The sequence below is a fragment of the Lithobates pipiens genome, unplaced genomic scaffold, assembly GCF_037356315.1.
Source record: "Lithobates pipiens isolate NorthernLeopardFrog02 unplaced genomic scaffold, aLitPip1_a1.2 Scaffold_18, whole genome shotgun sequence".
NCBI classification, from domain to species: Eukaryota; Metazoa; Chordata; class Amphibia; order Anura; family Ranidae; genus Lithobates; species Lithobates pipiens.
Window position 1 is genome coordinate 86,661,781 of NW_027507758.1, and position 23,559 is coordinate 86,685,339.

At 46.5% G+C, this 23,559-nt stretch overlaps 1 protein-coding gene across 2 annotated transcripts in view; it reads left to right on the forward strand.

Moving 5' to 3' along the window:
* The first annotated feature begins 769 nt into the window (after positions 1 to 769).
* Positions 770 to 23,559, forward strand: part of LOC143987273 (17-beta-hydroxysteroid dehydrogenase type 6-like) — an 87,476-nt gene continuing 64,686 nt past the window's right edge. The window contains exon 1 of one of the 2 annotated variants that reach the window (XM_077485890.1): positions 770 to 1,228. In XM_077485890.1, the coding sequence (XP_077342016.1) occupies positions 907 to 1,228 (322 nt within the window). In that variant the 5' untranslated portion in view covers positions 770 to 906. The remainder of the gene's footprint in view (positions 1,229 to 23,559) is intronic. The other variant, XM_077485889.1, reaches the window with a different exon arrangement.

Here is a 23,559-nt window from a genome sequence, read left to right on the forward strand (position 1 = left end):
TTTTAGGGGGTACCCCACTTTAATAAACATATCCCCCTTTGCATAATGCAACAGGAAGCTTCAAGAACAAAGTCATTTTCAACCATTTAAGAAATTAAATCAAATACATAAAACAACAGCACCTCATAAGTGGGGCCACGACAGGGAGGGTAGGGTGGGACAAGCTGCTTAGATGTCTTCTGTCAGTTAAACTGACGTATCCCCTTTCATTTATAGGCTGCCCTGCTCGAGTATAGGACCGTTACTGTAACTGTACAGAATATTGACCAATCTCAGGTAAGTATAAAATTATTATTATTTTTTTATTATATATAATAAAACTTTACAACCAATTTGTTTGTCATTTAATGATCCCATACGTGGTGGGGACGGGGACATTTCATGCTTCATGCCCCATCCCCCACTAATAATCCTATATTGTAAGCTCCAACGAGCAGGGCTCTCTGATTCCTCCTGTATTGAATTGTATTGTAATTGTACTGTCTGCCCTAATGTTGTAAAGCGCTGTGTAAACTGTTGACGGTATATAAATCCTGTTTAGTAATAATAACATAATAATAATCACTGGGAAACACTTTTGAAAGATAAAATGTGCATTTTATATACAACTATATATATCATACTAAAATGAGGGACAAATGAGGAGGAAAGAGGGACTTTGTTCCAAATCTGGGACAGTCCCTCAAAACCAGGGACAGTTGGGAGCTATGGTGACAAGTAATGTTTCTCTGTCTTGTCCTCCCATAGGAGGAGTGAGCTGGGTGTATCCCTCTAATTAAAGAGGGATGTGTTCAGTATTGTGTTACAATACCCTTCTGCAATCAGCAAAGCTTAGCTTTGTTAGGCACATTTCTTAAGCCAGCAGATACATTCCCAAACCCTAGCTGTTCGGCTGCTTGGACAACAATGTACATTACTATATTGATACTTCTGCTGAGCATTGTAATCTTTGCAAGACGAAGACGGAATCGCGTTTTCTTGGACCCTGAAGAACGAGCAGTTCTCATCACTGGCTGTGATTCAGGCTTTGGGAATCAACTCGCTCGTAGGTTACTTGATATGGGCTTCACCGTCTTTGCTACCTGCCTCTTCCCGGAAGGAGAAGGGGCTCAGTCTCTATTAAATTATTCCTCCTCTGGGAAGATGAGGGTGATCAGGCTGGATGTCACCAGTGACAAGGAGGTTGCCGAGGTGAAGCAGTACGTACAAGATAACCTTCCTGCTCAAGGTATAATAGTATTTGTTTGTTTTCATTTTAGTGCTGTGATCACCATTGCTGTCTTCAAGAGCCACGGTCCTGAAACTGAATAATTCTCTTATTTTTAGGATATATGATAGAATGAGACATGAAAGAGGAAGTAAAGCCTTAATAAAAATAAAAATAGACCCTGCAAGGCAAAGGCATAATGAGCTAGTATGCATAGCATACTAGCTCATTATGAATAACTTACCTGAGATGGAAGCCCCTGAAGTGACCCTCATCGTCCTCCAACGCCACCATGAGTGACTTATGGGTATCGTGGCTCCAGCGCTGTGACTGGCCAGAGCCGCGATGACGTCACCCCCGCGCATGATTGCCATTAGCAGCGGAATGCTTAGTGTGCCTGCGCGCCGCTGTCTATGACGCAGGCGGCGCAGACAGCGCTGCTTGTCATTTTCAAATATCTCCTAAACCGTGCAGGTTTAGGAGATATTTCTTGAACCTGCAGGTAAGCCTTAATCTAGGCTTACCTGTAGGTCAAAGTGGTCTGTAAAGGTTTACAACCACTTGAATATCTTCTGTCTTAGGAAAACATAACTATGGTGCAATTAACGGGAGGGCTTTTTGACTGCTTTAGTCTTTTCTCACCATTGCACCAGAACCTGCGAACAGACCTAAACTTCCTGTGAACTTTAGAACCCTATTAAAGTCTATGGGACTCGAACGTTCAAAATCTAAAGTGATAATTTTAAAGGCTAATATGCAAGTTATTGTCCTAAAAAGTGTTTGGGGACCTGGGTCCTGCCCCAGAGGACATGGATCAATGCAAAAAAAAGTTTTAAAAACTGTCATTTTTTCGGGAGCACTGATTTTAATAATGCTTAAAGTGAAACAATAAAAGTGTAATATTCCTTTAAATTTCATACCTGGGGTGTGTGTATAGTATGCCTGTAAAGAGATGCATGTTTCCTGTGCTTAGAACTGTCCCTGCACAAAGTGCCATTTCTGCAGAAAAAAAAGTCTTTTAAAATCCCTCGCGGCTATAAGGAATTGTTGGCTCCCCATAATACAGAGAAGTCATTGATAAAAAATAAAAAAAAGCGTGGGGTTCCCCCAAATTCTATTACCAGGCCCTTCAGGTCTGGTATGGATATTAACCACTTGCCACCCGCCCTATAGCAGATACACGGCGGCATAGTGGTTTCAAAATCCTGACCGGACGTCATATGACGTGATCAGGATTTTGAGCCGCTGCACGCCCCCGGGGGCGCGCATCGCGGCGATCGTTGCGGTGTGTCAGTGTGATCCCGACGGAGACTCTTTACCACGTCCAATCACGGCTGATCACAGTGTAAATAGGAAAAGCCGGTGATCAGCTTTTCCTCACTCGCGTCTGTCAGACGCGAGTAGAGGAGAGCCGCTCGGCTGCTCCTCTGACAGGGGGGGTCTGTGCTGATCGATTATCAGCGCAGCTCCCCCGAGGATACCCACACTGGACCACCAGGGATGCCACCAGACCACCAGGGATGCCCAGCACAAGGTAATCCTCCTTAGACCACAATGGATGCCAGTCAGTGCCCACAATGGATGCCAATCAGTGCCCATATTGGATGCCAATCAGTGCCCACAATGGGCATCACTGATTGGCATGCATTATTGTTTGGCACTGATTGGCATCCATTAGTACAGTATAACATAATACAATGCCGCCTATCAGTGCCCACCTGTGCCACCTATCAGTGCCCACCTGTGCCGCCTATCAGTGCCCACCCGTGCCCATCTGTGCCACCTATCAATGCCCATCTGTGCCGTCTATCCATACCCATCCATACTGCCCATCCATGCCAATCCATGCCAGCTATCAGTGCCAATTTGTGCCACCTATCAGTGCCCATCCGTGTTGCCCATCAGTGCCACCCATCAGTGCCACATATCAGTGTCCATCAATGCCACCTTATCAGTGCCACTTCATTGGTGCCCATCAGTGTAGCCCCATCAGTGCCCATCAGTGTAGCCCCATCAGTGCCCATCAGTGAAGGAGAAAACTTACTTATTTACAAAGTTTTGAAACTGAATAAAAAAAACATTTTTTTTCAAAATTTTCGGTATTTTTTTATTTGTTTAGCAAAAAATAAAAACCGTAGAGGTGATCAAATACCACCAAAAGAAAGCACTATTTGTGAAAAAAAAATGATAAAAATTTAATTTGGGTACAGTGTAGCATGACCGCGCAATTGTCATTCAAAGTGCAACAGCGCTGAAAGCTCAAATCTGGTCTGGGCAGGAAGGTGTTTAAGTGCCTGGTATTTAAGTGGTTAAGGGGATGCCCGTGTCAAATAAAAAAAAAAAAAATTACGTGGGGTTCCCCCTAAATATCCATACCAGACCTGAGGGTCTGGTATGGATTTTAAGGGGAACTCCAAGCCAAATTTTAAAAAAATGGCGTGAGCTCCCCCTAAAAATCCATACCAGACCCTTTATCCGAGCACGCAATCTGACAGGCCGCAGGAAAAGAGGGGGGAAGAGAGAGCGCCCCCCCCTCCTGAACCGTACCAGGCCACATGCCTTCAACATTGGGATGATGCTTTGAGGGTCTGTGACCCCTCAAAGCACCTTGTCCCCATGTTGATGAGGACAAGGGCCTCATCCCCACAACCCTTATCAGAATCTGGAAGCCCCCTTTAACAAGGGAACCCCCAGATCCTGCCCCCCCCATTTGAAATGGTAAGGAGGTACAAAAGTACCCCTACCATTTCACAAAAAGTGTAAAAAGAATGTTAAAAAAGACAAACACACTTTTGAAAAAGTCCTTTATTAAAAATATTTTTTAAAAGATTCCAGCGGTGGTAATCCACTCTTGCTATCCAGTGACGGATGATCATCTCTCCGGGGTCCAGCGATGGCTGATCTGATCCAGCGACGGGTAATCTCTTCCTCCAGTCCAGCGCAGCACAGTCCATCCATCCTCTGTCTCCACTGGCGGAGACACTGCGGGGATCCTGGCAGCCTGACATTTCTTATATGAGGAGGCCAGGGCCACCCGTCACCTGCCCCGCCCCCCTCTGACGCAGGGGGGGAAGCCTGGCTGTGTGTGACCCCCCCCCCCCCTCTGATGTAACGGAAAACGTTTTTTTTTATTTGGCATGGAGTTCCCCTTAAAATCCATACCAGACCTGAAGAGGTCTGGTATGGATATTTAGGGGGAACCCCACGTAATTTTTTTTTTTTTTTTACATTTACCTGAAGAGCCTGGTAATTGAATTTGGGGGAACCCCACGCTTTTAAAAAAAAATGTTTTATCAATGACTTTCAATGACTGGTCTCTGTATTACGGGGAGCTGACAATTCATTATAGCCGCAAATGATTTTAAATGACTTTTTTCCTGCGGAAATTACACTTTGTGCAGGGACAGTTCTAGGCGCGGGAAACATGCGTCCCTTTACAGGCATACTATAGACACCCCCAGGTATGAAATTTAAAGGAATATTACACTTTAATTGTTTCACTTTAAGCATTATTAAAATCACTGCTCCCGAAAAAAACGGCTTTTTGTAAAACTTTTTTTGCATTGATACATGTCCCCTGGGGCAGGACCCAGGTCCCCAAACACTTTTTAGGACAATAACTTGCATATTAGTCTTGAAAATTAGCATTTTAGTTTTCTCCCATAGACTTGTACAGGGTGTTCCGGCTTTTCGAATTTGCCGCGAACACCCAAAATTGTTCACTGTTCGCCGAACAGGCAATGTTCGAGTCGAACATGAGTTTGACTCAAACTCGAAGCCCATCCCTACTCACCATATAATGTCCTGTTGGGTCCAATGTCCTACTCCATAGAAGCCATGATTTCTATACACTACACTAATGATGGCTAAATCGTGTGAGACAGCTGTATTCAGTTTGGAAAAATAGCACTATAACGTTAGGCTATGTTTTCACTGTACACCAGTGGTTCTGGATGTGCATCTGGTCAGTGAGGTGTAAAGCAATATTTTGCATAGATCCACTGTCATGAAATAAAGAGCAATACTCTTGCAAGGACCTCTCAAGTGAAAAAGGGGGAAAAATTTGGACTTTACTAGACTATCTAGAGAAATGCATTTAACTAAAAGCATGACATTTTATTGAGATAACATTGAAATAGCCCCTGATATAAATGGGGACAATATAATGCAGCAAAAAATAATTACATACAAAGTTAAAAAGCTCAAGCTCTATACAGTACAAATTTATGGCCGGAGCACCAATAAGAATGCTAATCACTGATGCACAGTGAAACAGAGTCCCAGCATGTTTCGACTATTTAGGTATTCCTCAGGGAGATGACATCTGCTAATAATTTCAAAGGATCTCTGCAATACATATATATGTCAGTATAACAACCAAGATCAAAATATGGTATTATAGTGTTGTAATCAACCAAATAGATAATATGGCTTATATGACAAACCTATGCTCCAAAATACAGTAGACAGAAAACCATAAATTCTACATATGCTGGATGTCTGCAGGGGAGGGGCAGCAGCAGCACATGGTATTCTGTGTGTCTAGAAAAGCACAAGGGATGACAGAAAGGATACCAGGGGCCTACAGAGTCCTGATGGCAAATATGTATATACTGTATGTGAAAAAAGTGTCAAATGTAAAGCTAAATGTAACCATTGATAAATGAGTGATGGAGGAATGAAAAATATAAAATAATACCTTGGGCAAGCATCTTGTCTCCCAGACCATTAAGTCTGATGGGGACCCCAAGGTAACTGGCCCTCTTCATTTTGAAACATAAGAGCCAAAAGGCACAAGAATCTGACGATAATACAGTGCCTTGCATGACCAATGTATTCAAGATATCACCAACTCTCCCGTAACCACCTTACCTCCTCCAACCTTCCTTTTACCTATACCCCCCCCCCCCTACCTTCCCCTCTTATCACCAATGAATAGACCACACAGGAGTTTGGAGTGTAAATGGCCATAGCAGCCTTTATTAACAAATATTCAAACCAAAACTTAAATAACTTTTATTAAATATATATAACACCATTTTGTAACGGCAATTTCAAACTTCCAGTCCGTTGGTCTTTGACCATACCCCGACTTCACCTTTTCCACGTAAAACTTTCCACCAGTACACTGCGGGACCAAATTTTACCATACCAGGCCTCCGGCCGTTTATCAGCCCGGAGACGACCCCCTTTCCCGCAGTGCAACCAATCCTGTATTCCAGCCCCCTGTTCCGCTGGCACATGCCACCTATGAGCCCCTTCCCCCCACACTTCCATCACCTCTGTTTTCTTGCCACCATCAAAGACACCGCCACAGCCTGCAAGGATGACCACCCCTAGCCTTAAGGGCCCCTCCACACCCGCAGGGCCTGTTCAATCCCGTCTTGCAGTCCCAAAGCCAAAAGATCAATCCCCACCGCCGATAGGTGTACCCCATCCCCCCGTAGGTACATGCTCACATTAACCTCCAACTCCGTGTGCCGAATCACCAAACCCCCATTTCTAGTCACAAATCTGCCCAGGGCCTTGTTCACTTTTATACAAGCTTTATTGAGCCTTACTACCGATCTGGCCATCCGCAGCGCAGTGCGCATGATTATGTCAGACCAAACCAGCACCATCCCTGGAAAAGCCCTGCGAAGCATCAAAAAAATCGCACTTGACATCGGCGATGAGATCCCTGGTAGAATTAACCCCCCAAGTCATTTCCACCCACATGCAGCACCAACATGTCTGTGGTGGCTAGGGATGAGCTTCGAGTTCGAGTCGAACTCCTGTCCGACTCAAACATTGCCTGTTCGGCGAACAGTGAACAATTTGGGGTGCTCGCGGCAAATTCGAAAAGCCGGGAACATCCTGTATAAGTCTATGGGAGAAATCTAAAGTGCTAATTTTAAAGGCTAATATGCAAGTTATTGTCCTAAAAAGTGTTTGGGGACTTGGGTCCTGCCCCAGGGGACATGGATCAATGCAAAAAAAAGTTTTAAAAATGGCAATTTTTTCGGGAGCAGTGATTTTAATAATGATTAAAGTGAAACAATAAAAGTGTAATATTCCTTTAAATTTCGTACCTGGGGGGTGTGTATAGTATGCCTGTGAAGGGGTGCATGTTTCCCGTGCTTAGAACTGTCCCTGCAGGCCTGCACAGTGTAATTTCTGCAGGAAAAAAAGCCTTTTAAAATCACTCGCGGCTATAATGAATTGTCGGCTCCCGTAATACAGAGAACACTCATTGAAAGTCATTGATAAAAAAAAAAAAAGCGTGGGGTTCCCCCAAATTCAATTACCAGGCCCTTCAGGTCTGGTATGGATATTAAGGGGAACCCCGCTTCAAATAAAAAAAAAATTGACGTGGGGTCCCCCTAAAAATCCATACCAGACCCTTTATCCGAACACACAACCTGGCAGGCCACAGGAAAAGAGGGGGGGATGAGAGAGCGCCCCCCTCCTGAACCGTACCAGGCCACATGCCCTCAACATTGGGAGGATGCTTTGGGGGTCTGCGACATGTTGATGGGAACAAGGGACTCATCCCCACAACCCTGGCCGGTGGTTGTGGGGGTCTGCGGGCGGGGGGCTTATCAGAATCTGGAATCCCCCTTTAACAAGGGGACCCCCAGATCCTGGCCCTCTGTTTGAAATGGTAAGGGGGTAAAAAAGTACCCCTACCATTTCTCAAAGAAAGTGTAAAAAAATTGTTGAATAAGACAAACACACTTTTGAAAAATCCCTTTATTAAAAATAAAAAATAAATAAAAAAAAGATTCCAGCGGTGGTAATCCAATCTTGCTATCCAGCGATGGATGATCATCTCTCCAGGGTCCAGCGATGGCTGATCTGATCCAGCGACGGGTGATATCAGTCCAGCGCAGTCCATCCATGCATCTATCTTCTATCTCCACTGTCGGAGACACTGCGGGATGCCGGCGCCTGACGTTTCTTATATTAGGAGGGTGGGGCCACCCGTCACCTGACCCTGCCCCCTCTGACGCTAGTGAGGGAAACTGGGCTTCCCCAATGACGTATGGGTGACCCCGCCCCCCTCTGATGTAACGCAGGTTTCCGTTACATCAGAGGGGGCGGGGTCACCCATACATCATTGGGGAAGCCCGGCTTCCCTCACTAGCATCAGAGAGGGCAGGGTCAGGTGACGGGTGGCTCGCCCTCCTAATATAAGAAACGTCAGGCGCCGGCATCCCGCAGTGTCTAAATAAAGGAATTTTTCAAAAGTGTGTTTGTCTTATTTAACTATTTTTTACACTTTCTTTGTGAAATGGTAGGGGTACTTTTGTACTTCCAGATTCTGATAAGCCCCCACCCGCAGACCCCCACAACCACTGGCCAGGGTTGTGGGGATGAGGCCCTTGTCCCCATCAACATGGGGACATGGTGCTTTGAGGGGTCACAGACCCCCAAAGCATCCTCCCAATGTTGAGGGTATGTGGCCTGGTACGGTTCAGGAGGGAGGGGGGGCGCTCTCTCATCCCCCCCCCTCTTTTCCTGCGGCCTGCCAGGTTGCGTGCTCGGATAAAGGGTCTGGTATGGATATTTAGGGGGAACCCCACATAAAAAAAAAATTGAATTTGAAGCGGGGTTCCCCTTAATATCCATACCGGACCTGAAGGGCCTGGTAATTGAATTTGGGGGAACCCCACGCTTTATTTTTTTTTTTTTTTTTATCAATGACTTTCAATGATTGTTCTCTGTATTACGGGAGCCGACAATTCATTATAGCCACGAGTGATTTTAAAGGACTTTTTTTTTCTGCAGAAATGACACTTTGTGCAGGGACAGTTCTAAGCACAGGAAACATGCGCCCCTTCACAGGCATACTATAGACACCCCCCAGGTACGAAATTTAAAGGAATATTACACTTTTATTGTTTCACTTTAATCATTATTAAAATCACTGCTCCCAAAAAAATGGCCATTTTTAAAACTTTTTTTTTGCATTGATCCATGTTCCCTGGGGCAGGACCCAAGTCTCCAAACCAGTGGCGGCCCGTCCATAGGGGGCGCCCGGGCGCCGCCCCCCCCCCCCCCCCTCCAGGCAGTCACAAAAAAAAAAAAAAAATTGAAGAAAAAAATTTTTTTTTTTTTTTAAATGGCCCTTTAAAAAAAAAAAAAATGAAAAAAAGTCCTTAAGTGCACTGTGTACGAGCGCCGGACACAGTGCAGCGCTGGACACAGTGCACTATGCGAAGCGCCACGTCAACGCAATCACAAGATTGCAGACGCGGCGCAACTAAAAATGCCGATCTGCATCCGCCCGGCGCCTGCTATGGGCTTGAGTGACAGACTAGTCTGTCACTTCCGGTCTTCGTCAGATCAGTGCGCCGAGCGGAGGAGCAGAGGAGTGAACTGCAGTGCACTATGAAACAAGGTAGACCCTGGATGCATTGCTGGAAATCCACAGGAGGGGGGCAGAGCTACAGGATGGATGGAGGGGGAGGCTTCACACGGGCTGTGTGTTTTGTCAAGTGCTGATCGTCAGTGCTTCTGTTTATCTCCACTGGTGTTGCTGTGTCTCGGTTTGGCAGTGTCAGTGGAGGCTCTTGTGAAACACACAGCCCATATGAAGCCTCTCCCCACCCACCCATCCCTCTGTCCCTGATTCATCCCAACCACCATCTCTCTGTCCCTGATCCCTGATCCATCCCACCCCCCAGCTCTCTGTCCCTGATCCCTGATCCATCCCACCCACCCACCATCCTTCTGTCCCTGATCCATCCCACCTACCATCTCTCTGTCCCTGGTCCATCCCACCCACCATCTCTCTGTCCCTGATCCATCCCACCAACCATATCTCTGTCCCTGATCCCTCCCACCCACCATCTCTCTGTCCCTGATCCCTCCCACCCACCATCTCTCTGTCCCTGATCCATCCCACCGTCCTTCTCTCCCTGATCCATCCCACCCACCATCTCTCTGTCCCTGATCCATCCCACCGTCCTTCTCTCCCTGATCCATCCCACCCACCATCTCTCTGTCCCTGATCCATCCCACCGTCCTTCTCTCCCTGATCCATCCCACCCACCATCTCTCTGTCCCTGATCCATCCCACCAACCATATCTCTGTCCCTGATCCCTCCCACCCACCATCTCTCTGTCCCTGATCCATCCCACCGTCCTTCTCTCCCTGATCCATCCCACCCACCATCTCTCTGTCCCTGATCCATCCCATCGTCCTTCTCTCCCTGATCCATCCCACCCACCATCTCTCTGTCCCTAATCCATCCCAACGTCCTTCTCTCCCTGATCCATCCCACCCACCATCTCTCTGTCCCTGATCCATCCCACCGTCCTTCTCTCCCTGATCCATCCCACCCACCATCTCTCTGTCCCTGATCCATCCCACCGTCCTTCTCTCCCTGATCCATCCCACCTATCATCTCTCTGTCCCTGGTCCATCCCACCCACCATCTCTCTGTCCCTGATCCATCCCACCGTCCTTCTGTCCCTGATCCATCCCACCCACCATCTCTCTGTCCCTGATCCATCCCACCGTCCTTCTGTCCCTGATCCATCCCACCTATCATCTCTCTGTCCCTGGTCCATCCCACCCACCATCTCTCTGTCCCTGATCCATCCCACCTACCATCTCTCTGTCCCTGGTCCATCCCATCCACCATCTCTCTGTCCCTGATCCATCCCACCAACCATATCTCTGTCCCTGATCTATCCCACCCACCATCTCTCTGTCCCTGATCCATCCCTCTGTCCCTGATCCCATCCCACCCACCACTGATCCAACTCCCCACCCCACCTCCATCCTTCTGTCTCTGATCATCACCATCCCTCTGATCCCACCACCAAAGGCAAACATGTAAGATATTGCATTATTGCAGTCACTAAATGTGATGACTGTATTTGTTTTATTTTATTAGGCTTTCTTGTACTTCATTGTCTGCGGTGACCTCTGCCTATTGCTGTTTCCCGAGCACCTTTTTTGTGTTTCCTGTTTTTTTTTCTCTGGTGAACGAGGAGTGTGGCTGGGCTGTCAGACATATTGATGTGTCATTAGAACCTGGTGTATAATGTAGAGCCTGGTATATGATGTACAGAGCCCTGTGTATAATGTAGAGCCTGGTATATGATGTACAGAGCCCTGTGTATAATGTAGAGCCTGGTATATGATGTACAGAGCCCTGTCTATAATGTAGAGCCTGGTATATGAAGTATAGAGCCCTGTGTATAATGTAGAGCCTTGTATATGATGTACTACAGGTAACGGAGTTGGTGGATTCTATAATGGGTGGGGCTTATGAGAAGTGGGATGGGTCAAAAGGGTGGGCGTGGTCTAGCGCCCCCCCATCTTAAAACTTCACCAGCCGCCACTGCTCCAAACACTTTTTAGGACAGTAACTTGCATATTAGCCTTTAAAATTAGCACTTTCGATTTTGAACGTTCGAGTCCCATAGACTTTAATAGGGTTCTAAAGTTCACACGAAGTTTAGGTCTGTTCGCAGGTTCTGGTGCGAACTGAACAGGGGGGTGTTCGGCTCATCCTTACTGGTGGCCTATCAAGGCTAGCGTACCGTTGTACTTCCGGCACCGCTCTGCTCCATTTCATCCCCGGGTTCAACAACCACCTGATGCATGCCTCTCTGTGAGAGATCCCAAGCTGTCTGCCCTCTGGCCTGACATCCTCTCTCCTGGCTCCCCAAAAAAAACCATAAGAATGCCCTAGTATCCAGACAAGGCATGTGTGACCTCCATCTGAAATGACAGAACAAAATAATCTATACAACAGTCACCAATACCCACAACTTACCACCCGATTTTCCGGCCTCAAGCCCCACATCTCATCCATGAAATTTTTCTTATTTTTTTTATATGAAAAACCATCTGACAACAAGTGTGGGTGTACGTAAGACCTGAACCGTCTTGATTCCCACCTCCCAATCCTCTTAACCGCAGCCTCATCCAACCCACATCTGGCAGCCTCCGTGCCATTCCCAGTGCGGAAGGAGTGTGAGGCAAATTGCGAACCCCCTTGCCTGCAGACACCTTTGAAACACTGCCACAAATTGAAACCTGGATAAAAATGTCCCATCACCGTGTACCAGCAATGGGCCACCCCCCCCGGGTGTAATCTGCATAAATTATGTTACCACCCGCACCGGACAAACCGCTGACCCCAGTAAGGCATACAACCAAATATCCACACCCCTACCCATTTGTTCCATTTTTGACCTACGTAGCTTCAACAGAACCCTATCTTCCAGCAAATCCACATCTTGCCACAACAGGCCCCCCCAACCTTCTTCGCCGGACTGACTAATTCCCCCACACGAAAAGCTCCAAAAAACGCGAGTGAAAAAGCCGCACGGAACAACCGTACTTCGTAACCTGACTCGCATAGCCCACCCAATTTGTCACAAATGACCTGAAGAATAGAAAAGGACACAGGTCTTCTCATATCCTTCTGTGGATGACCTTTCCGGTACCCCTTCAGGGCTTGTTTTACCCAAAATCCCTCGTAAAGTCCTGCTCGCCCTGAAGTTTAAACCAAAACACCAAGGCTGACAACTTGCGCTCGATGGACGACATCGACCCCAACCTTTCCATCTGTCTAGATACGAAGTACAGTACCAATAGACCCTGATTCCCCCCTCCCCCAGCTCGGCACCCGCCAGCCATCTAAAAGCTAACCACTCCCTCCACACTATTGTATGCCGACCAAGTAGCTCCGCTCACCAACCTCCTGATCCATCCTGTGGTGACTCCAATGCAATCTCCCAAAGCCACCCCGGACAGGGGAGCCCTTCCTTCTACACGGCCGGAGCCAAGACCATGAATCTCTGGCACTGAAATCGAGACAAGGGATCGGCCAAGTTATTGTCCACGCCGGAATATGGACAGCATACATAAAAATGTTCAGCTGTAAACACAGTAACACTAGGTGGTGCAGCAGCCGGATCACCAGAGAAGAAGCTGAGACCCGATTAATTACTTGCACCACCTCCATGTTATCACAGTTCAACCTGATCTTTAAATTCCGACATTCCGCTCCCCGCCAGCACCACCGAAAATAACTGCAGCAGCACCAAGTTCCGCGTGAATCCTGCCTCCACCCACAACCGTGGCCAAGCCTCCGCACTCCACTGGCCCTGGAAGAAGGCCCCGCCACCAGTCGACCCTGCCGCATCTGTTACCTACTCCAGATTGAAGTTACTTACTGGCCCATCCATCCAAACCGATCTGCCATTGTATGACTCCAGGAACATATGCCAAACCCTTAAGTCCTCCTTATGCTCCCTGGTTAATCTAACGAAATAGGTCGGAACCTGCACCCCTGCTGTGCCCGCCGACAGCCGTCGGCAGAAAACCCTCCACATCGGAATAATGCAGCAAGCGAAGTTCAACTTGTCCAAAACCGACTGCAACTTCCGAAGTTGCACCTACCATCTCCCTAATCTCCACCTTGAGCCCTTCCACCTTGTCAATTGGCAACCGGGATTCCATGGCGACAGTGTCTATTTTGATGCCCAAGAAACTAAGTACTGTTGCTCGACCTTCCGTCCGGATCGCACACACATTTGAGGAAGGGGGGCCCACCACAAGAAAGTCGTCCAAATAATTGATGACAGATACCCGGCCAGACACATCCCTCATCACCCATTCCAGGAATGAACTGAATAGTTCAAACAAGGCGCATGAGATGGAACAGCCCATGGGCAAACATTGGTCTACATAAAAACACTCCTGCCAACAGCACCCCAAAAGGCGAAAATCTCTCCGGGTGTACTGGCAGCAGTAATGGCACCTCCGGATTCTGCAGCACATACCTCCAAGCTCCGTGCCATTGGCGGAACAACCGCCAATGAACAGGGTATGTTAAAACCTACCGAAAACACCTCCCCCAACACCCGCGCAGCCTCCTTCTCTGGGTATCTACTTAGGAAAGGCCACATCCTTCCCACCTTCACTGGGGTTATCCCTCTTGTAAGCAGGCTCGCCGGCATGCTTGCCTTTTTTGAAGCAACGGAACAGGGTGTGATTACCCCTGCAACCGGAGCACTCATGTCTGAAACTACAGGACCCCCCAAATTTGCAGGACCCTTCATTAAATTGCCAGCATACCTCCCATTTCTTTCCGGCCGGAAGTCTAGAGGCGGGAGTTCCCCCCGCCCCCCTGAAAAAACTGATTAAGGGCCCCAGCTGACGACATCAAGCGCATCCACAGGCTGATATCCTTGTGGTCCCACCTGATATCTGGATGAACTGCTCTCTGCTGCCTAAACTGCTCATCATAATGCAACCACTCCGTTTCCCCATACACCCTATGAGCCTCCCCAATGGCGTCCATATAAAAGAAAAGCGCTGAGCAGTGTTCCGGGGACTTCTCACCTATCACGCTGGCCATTATGGCGAAAGCCTGCAACCAATTTGTGAACGTCCGGGGTATCAGCCGATACCTCCTCTTCTCCTCGTCATCCTTCTTTGAGTCATCGGGCTTGACCCTATCCAGGTTAAACTTCTTGAGGGGCAGTAGGGAAAATATCTCCACATACTCACCCTTTCCAATCTTGTCCCTCACCTCCTGTTTCAGACGCGAGCCCAACGGACCCTCGTAGCACACGTATACTTTTCACTTCGCTACATCCACCAGCCAGGCCACATCGACCCTCACCATCGACGTAGTCTCCGCAGTCTCCCCCCCCCCCCTCCATCATAATTACCAAGCCAGCCCTCGATGCCGAAGCTGGAGGTTCCACTGCCACAACCGGCAGTGTACCTGTCACCTGCAGTGCACCTGCCACCTGCTGTGTACTTGCCACCTGCTGTGTACCGGCTGCGTGCCTGATCCGGTCTTGTCCCCCTGGCCACCGAACCACGGCACAGCCTGCAAATCTTTCAATCCCCCCAGCAATGCCTGCAAAGGCTCCCGTGTCCCCAGGGTGGCAGGCTGACTGTCTCCCCCCGTGGGTCAAACGCCTCCGTCCCCGTTCCGCTCTACCCCCCCCGTGTTCCCCCCACATCAACATCAAGTATTCGGCACAAAGCCACATTCAAAGCAGTAGGAGATAAATTCAACGTCTTACCTGGCTGCTTGGGCCTGCTCCCCTCAGCCGCAACTCCGGATGCTCCCACCGACTCGGTGCCTCTGTGGACCTCCTCATCCGATCCCGACAGCTCGCCCTCTGACCGCACATCTGCCGTTGGTAGCATAGGCATAATCGGCCCCCCAGGTGACTCGCGCCTAGAGGCCATAGCTTCTCTTGACGGCGTGACTCTCCCTCTCCCAGTGGCCTGACCACCCCTGGCCCTGTTCCCGCGTGGAGGCTGCGTTCTGGCTCTGCATGGTCCCCGCCGGTCTTCCTCTGTCATCCCCTGCCGCACTTCCCCCACTTCCTGCAGTGGACCTGCCCGCAGCATTTGGTGGCTGCCTTGCAGGTGTGACGCTGCATCTCCTTCGCCGGGTCTTCCCCTGTGCTGCAGCCGCTGTAGTGGAAGGGGGAACCAGTCTCCCTCTCTGGTTTGACCCCGCAGGTGGGGAGGGGGCGCCATCATGTCCTGTAGCCCCACCCCCGAGCTCCGCCGATGTGGAGGATTCTGCCCAGTCGCCCCAGCTGCTGAAGAAGCTGCCCTTTTTGCTGGGGGGGGTGGCGGGTCCGTTACTGGACTCCTAGGGGGGCGCTGAGCTCTGGTGGAGGGGCCAGGAGAAAAGCGCTCCGGGAGGCCTGGATCTCGAAGAGTGTGGTGTCTCATCGCCCCCGCTGGTGACCCCCCCCCCCCGCCCGTCGTGTCCCGTGTAATGGCCGCCACCTGGCTTTGCAGCCATTCAGTCCCCTTAGATGCAGCAGCCTCTCGCAGGCACTCTAGCAGGGCATCCACGTCCACCATGTGTCCAGTACAGTCCACGAGTACCTCAGAGAGACTCCAACACTGCCTAACCCACACAACCACCGATGTCCCCGACACACTACCTCGCTGCTAAGCTTCCTCTCTGTGAAAGCTTCTTCCTCTCCACTCCGCTGCCGGGCATATCGCTGAGATCACGGACACAGCCAAGCCCCGTGAGGCGGTGAGTGTGCAGCTGAATAGAGGAGAGATGAAGAGCTCAATTGATGCAGGGAACAGCGGAGTGGAAGACGAGGAGGCTGCCCCCCGCCGTATACGATCAGAAGCAGAGGATCTGAAGAGTCTAATACAGGCTTTACCAACGAAAGCCGATATAGAGGCTCTCATTAAGAGAGTGGAGGAGACTCACCGTGCGGAGATCCAGCAGGTGCATACTGAGATCCAACTCATTTCCGACCGCCTGACAGCGGGGGAGGTAAGAGTGTCCTCATTTGGAGGAAAAATAGAGAGAGTGGAGAGGGAGAGTAAGGAGCATGGCAAGATGATGGCAGCTTCAGATCGAGGAGCTCGAGGATCGCAGCCGTCACTGTAACCTGAGGCTCCGAGGCGTCCCAGAAGTCGCTGAACAGGAGGACTTGCAGGGGAAGGTAATGAGCGTCTTTCACAAAGTTTTAGAGGATAATGTCCCGGCTAACATGGACTTGGACAGAGTACACAGGGCTCTAGGACCTAAATCGATATACCCCCAAAGACCCAGGGATATAATTTGCCGCCTCCATAGGTATGCGCATAAGGAGACTCTGCTGAGGAAGGCATGGGAGGCCGGCACTATTGAGATAGAGGGGTCAGTAGTGAAGCTCTTACCTGACCTTTCGCGGGCCACATTACAGCGCAGAGCACAGTTGCGAACTGTCTTGGACTGTGTACGACGGGAGGGATACACATACAGATGGAAATACCCGCTTGCTGTGGTATTAATTAAGAAAAGGAACATCTACATCTACATGCACATTGCGACTTTACAGTGATCTTTCAAAGCTATTTGCCTTCATAGGTGTTGAGCCGTTTATGGTGCCGAATTGGAGACTCCCACTCTCTCTACTACAGGGAAAAAAGCCAGAAATATAGGAGGGAAGGAGAGGGAGGAGAGGGAGTGAGAAGGAAGAGAGAAATATGTTACAGTATACTGGGACACACGCTGGAAATTAAGCCAAATTAAGCCATACCTCAGAATTAGTTTTTCTGCGTTTTCTTTTTTTTTTTTTTTTTTTTTTTTCTCTTCCCCATCGCCCAGGTTCCTAACTTGTTTAATTACTTCCTCCCATGATGATTTGAGAAGTATGAGTGGAGTGAGATCTGTTCCCATTTTTTTTTTTGGATTGGTATGAATGGAGATAATGAGGGATGAGGTGGGGGTAGCAGGTGGGAGGAGGAGGGAGGGGGGTGGGATGGAGGGGGAATAGGATAGGAGATATAGACGGAGAGTTCAAGATAAATACATAAATATGATCATATGATTATATATATATATATATAAATATGGAGGGAGAGAAGGAGGGAAGGGGGAGAGGGGGGGATCAGGTCCCTTGGGGGACTTGCATAACCTAGGTTCCTAGAAGAGGTGGTCACTTAAGAGAATATTATATTTCATGAGGGGGTAAAGAGATGGTTGGGAGAAAATGTGAGGATAGGGGTTTGCCGTGTCCTTTTTTTGGGATTGATTTTTTTTATTTTATTTTTTTTGAGAGAGGGAGGGGGTAAAGGAGAGGTGGGTTAGTGAATACATATAATGGTGGCACAAGAGTGGGCTTGGACTTTGGGAGGGATAATGGGAGAGATAATGAGCAGGTGAGGGAGGGTTAGAGAAGGAGAGTATATTTAATAATAACACAAGGAATTGTTTGTTCTTGGTTTTTTTTTTTTTTTTTTTTTTTTTTTTTAAAGGAGTTAAATAACAAACATTGTTAATCACTAATATCACTAATCACTAATATCATCATTAATAAAATAAAAGCACATAGTCAGGGACCTGGGGGAAACGGAAGGCCCATGGGATTGGACCCCCCTATCTGAACCTAAAGATGAATAAAATACTTCCATGAGATGTACCCTTCGGTTTTACCCCCCCCCCCCCTTCCCTCCTTTTCCTCTCTTTTCCTCCCCCCCCCCCCTTTTTTTTTTCCTCTTAGTTGAAAAAGGATGAGGAATGTATGGTGTTATTGTATTGCTGTATTAGTGTACTAATGTATTGTATTGTTGGAATAAGGTTGATACACAATATGGCTCTTGGAGGAGGGGAGAGAGAAACAGAGAGGAGATATGGAAAATGGGAATGAGGGGGTTGTGATCAATATAAACATAGGGGAGGCTTAAGTGGTGGAGTGTGTGTGTCCATACATGTGTATATGTATGTATGTGTGTATGTATGTATGTATGTATGTGTGTAATATATATATATATATATATATATATAAACGGATATGGACGGACATATTTAATTTGGTCTCTCTTTTTTTTTTTTCTCTTCTGCGATCACTCCTTTCTTTTGCAAGAGCCATGTTGGAGTAGACACAATGTGTAGTGAAGTAACAGGTGACATTAGAAAACGCGTTATTATAAAAGACTGGCGGAGTGCACGGGGAAAGCTCGGCCTGGAGCAGCCATGCACAACCACAAAACCCCATTAGGTCAACACTCATAATCCGGAGGGTCCGGAAATTGAGTGGTTAAAAGCAGTAGAGCTTTGAGATTCGTGGGGAGGCCGTTGGTAAACGGCCAACCCAGGGATTGGTAGTGAGGGAGGGAGGGAGTAGTAAATCGGACGGGAGGGGGGTGGGAGGGGGTAGACTTAAAGGGGTTTTTTATTTATTTTATTTTTTTTGCCTCTTTCCGAAGAGATATGGAAACTTTAAAAATAATGTCCTTGATCGTAAAGGGATTGAATGTCCCTGAAAAAAGACGAATGTTATTCCATGATTTAAAGAGACTGAAGATAGATGTAGCGTTTATTCAAGAAACGCATTTCAGAGAAAACAATCTCCCTCTGTTAAGGAATACGGGTTATCCAATGGTCTACCATGCATTCAATCCGGATTCCAAAACCAAGGGAGTAACCATTATGATATCAAATACAGTAGCATGGAATCACAGAGATTCCTTGATGGATGCAAAGGGAAGGTATTTGTTCGTAAAGGGGACTATAGGAGGGGTAGGAGTAACATTAGCAACATATTATGCCCCCAATATACAACAAGACTCTTTTGTTAGAGACATTTGATAAACTTATGGAATTTGTAGAAGGACAGTTGATTATGGGGGGAGACCTTAATATCCCATTAATCCCTAGTGAAGACACCTCATCGGGGACATCGTCAGTGACACCTAAAATAAGAAAGAGGATATCTCAGGCAATAATAGAAACAAAACTGGTAGATATATGGCGATTATTACACCCCAAGGAAAGAGACTACTCTTTTTTTTCTAATCCGCATAGAGTGTATTTACGGATAGATATATTCTTTATTCCGCATAAACAACTATCCTCAGTTAAGGAAGCCACTATTGGTCTAATTACCTGGTCAGATCATGCCCCAATCTTTTTAAAATATAATCTAACGGGAAAAAAACATTTAACCCCCAGGATGTGGAAACTCAATGAGAGCCTCCTTCAAGACCCCTTAGTGCTTGAGGATGTCCGAAAGGAGATAAAATTCTTTTTTCAGGAGAATGAAGGTCCAGAAAGTTCCTCGGGAACAATCTGGGAAATGCACAAGGCAGTAATTAGAGGAGTACTGATTAAGCATGGAGCAAGGATTAAGAAGGAAAGAGAAACTAAGTTAACAGAACTTTTAGCAAAAATGCAACATTTAGAAGCCCAACATAAACATGCCCAGAATTTAGAAGTTGAACAAGAATTAATAAGTACACGTAGGCAAGCGACAGATCTGTTACAGTACAGAGCTAAAATGGCAATTCAGATAGGACGTAATAGTAGTTATGAATCCGGCAATAAATGCGGAAAACAATTGGCGAGAGCATTATGGGAAATACAAACAAAGACATACATACCTACAATTAGGAAAAAAGATGGGGAGGAAGAGTGGATACCAGAACAGATTGCTGGTGTGTTTGGCGATTTTTACTCCTCACTGTATAATCTGAACCTGAGGGCATCAGATCAGGCTAAGATAAACGACTATATAAGCTCAAGTGAAATGCCGTCTCTGACAAGCACTGCACGGGAGGAGATGGAATCGCCAATCACACTAGATGAGGTACAAAACACGATAAAACAGATAAAAAGTGAGAAAGCACCTGGCCCAGATGGATTCTCAGCCCAGTATTATAAGACGCTTATGCCGGAATTATGCCCATGTATGGTTAAATTGTTCAATGAAATAGGAGACATATCGACTTTCCACTCAGAAACAGCTAAAGCTACAATTACAGTGATACAGAAAGAAGGTAAAAACCCGAAACAATGTGGAAGTTATAGGCCAATTGCTGAACACGGATCTGAAAATATTCAGTAAAATATTAGCCTTGAGGATACAACAGTATTTGCCCTCTTTGATTCATCAAGACCAAGTGGGATTTGTCCCAACAAGAGAATCAAGAGACAATACTATCAAGGCCTTAAACTTAATGCATACAGCCAACTCCGCCGAGACCCCCTGCATATTTTTAGGAACAGATGCAGAAAAGGCTTTTTGACCGGGTAGGGTGGGGGTTCATGTTCTCGGTACTCAGACATATAAAGTTAGGGGGGAAAATGATAGGCTGGATAGCAAGTTTGTATGAAAAACCTACAGCTCAAGTAAGAGTAAACGGAGTGGTATCTTCATCTTTTCCGATAACAAATGGGACCAGACAGGGATGTCCACTGTCCCCTTGGTTATTCGCGTTGACCCTCGAACCACTGCTATGTAGAGTAAGGCTTAACAGGGATATCCAAGGAATAACCATAGGAGGAACTCATAATAAAGTGGCAGCATATGCAGATGATATGCTTTTTACAGTGACGAATCCGACAATTTCGCTCCCAAATCTATTTAAGGAAATTGAGGCATACAGTATACTATCCTACTTTAAAATAAACTGTTCCAAGTCAGAAGCCTTGATGATAGCAGTCCCAGAGAAAATGACGAGATTAATAAAACTAAATTACAAATTTAATTGGACGGATCAAGGCCTGAAATATTTAGGAATAATGATTGCAACAGACCCCAATAAAATATATGAATTAAATTTTGCGCCGGTATTGAAGATGGTACGTGGATGCCTGGAGAGATGGCATAGGGGAATACATTCTTGGTTTGGAAGAAATAATATAATCAAAATGAATATTCTGCCAAAACTCCTGTACCTCCTCCAGGCAATTCCAATTCTAATGCCAAGGAAATTTTTTAGAACTATACAAACATTATTCATGAAATTTATATGGGTAGATAAACAACCAAGGATACGGAGGACACTATTAACATTACCGAAGCAATACGGGGGACTGGCAACACCGGACATATATAAATATTATCAGGCAATACATCTAGGCCGACTGTTGGACTGGTGTCGACATGGAGACCAGAAAATATGGGTAAATTTAGAGCAAGCACAATGTAGGGAGCTATTACATAGGGCACCTTGGTGCTATAGAAACCTGACCTCGGATACGAAGTTACATCCTACAATAGAACCCACACTACAGATATGTTACAACCTCTTAGTTAAGAATAAGATATCGACACAGAATTCCCCTCTAGTCCCTATATTAGGTAATCCCCGGTTCATATCAGGTATACAGAAAGGACCTTTTGACAAGCTGATTAAAAAAGGAATATATCAAGCCTCGCATTTCATAAAAATAGGCAAATGGCCAACAACGCAGGAGATGATGGATAGAAAAGGCCCCTTTCAATTAGATTTCTGGCAGGCAGCACAACTAGGACATTTTTTAAGTACAGAGATAGCGCCAGAGTTATTAGACCGTGGCTATACGCCATTTGAGAAACTCTGTATGGAAAAGGAGCCAATTACGCATGTAATTTCGAAAATGTACACGTTATTGATTAAACCAGTAGAAAATTTTCAGCTACCCTTCTTTCGGAAGTGGGAAATAGACCTAGGAAGGACTTTTTCCGAGGAGCAGAAGAAAAATATGATACAATCTATCTTTAAAACAGCAACATGTACAAAACTACAAGAAACTAATTATAAAATCATTTCACAGTGGTACAGAACACCAGAAAAACTTCAAAAATATTTCCTTCATACATCAAGTAAGTGTTGGAGGTGTCAGAAAGAAGTGGGAAATTTTCTACATATATTTTGGTCATGCCCAAAAATTGAGAAATATTGGAAGGACGTACGAGAGATTATTCAAAAATTCAGTGAAGTAGAAATACGGGAGGACCCAGCAGTATTTCTCTTGCATTTGTCAGAGATCCCAGGGAATATATATAGGAATTCCATCCTGTGTCACTTGGTAAACACAGCCAAGGCATGTATAACACTTAGGTGGAAACAAACACAACCCCCTAGTGTGAGCATGTGGCTGAAGAAAGTTGAGGAGGTGAACAGGATGGAAGACCTAATATGGACAGCTAGGAAAAGAAGAAAAAACTACTTAGAAATATGGACACCATGGAATCTTTATATCTCTTCGAAGGAGGGAAAGAGACAGATTGATGCGATCTAAGGGGGAGGAGGGGGAGATATAGGGGAAGGAGATGAGAACTTCCCCTCTCCCCCTCCCCTTCTTGGTCTGTGAGGGTGTTGAGGGGGGTGGTTTGGGGTGGGATTTTTTTTTTTTTTGTTTTTTTATTTATTTATTTATTTTGGGGGGGAAACAAGGATGGAAATAAAGGGGGGGGGGGGGAGATAAGAAATAAGAAGATAACAATAAAACTTTGGCCTGGCTGGGAATAGTACCAACCCAGGACCAGACATAGGGTATGTGGGACCGAATTCAGAGGGAGGAGTTTCCTCGACGTCGTCCCCATACATTACCATCAACTTTAGCTTTTTTTTTCCTTGGATTTATATATTACACTATAAGGGAAGCAAGAGGTAAAGGAAATAGAACGAATTGTTATGTTTTTCTTTTTACTATGTATAAATATGGAAATTCGATGTATGATATTCAGACTGTTTATGTAAAATTCCATTCTTGTTTATATGAAGGAAAAAAGGGGAAAAAATAAAGAAATTGAAAAAAAAAGAAAACTTCCTCTCCGTTCTGCTCCACGCTTGCCGCTAGCCCCCGCCCATGCCTTTTTATATCCTTCCTCCCCCTTCAGTTATTTTCCCCCAAGTCTCCTTCCTCTCTTCTCCCAGCGTCATCCCTTAACCCTTTCGTTGCCATCACTCTCACTATTAGTCATGCCCGGCCCTCCATCTATGTCCTTGTGTATTTTATTCCGGGCCTCCATAAAGCATTCACCCCCCTTGGCATTTTTCGTGTTTTGTTGCCTCACAACCTGGAATCAACATGGATTGTTTGAGGATTTGCATTTTTTAATTTATAGAACGTAATAGTGAATATGCA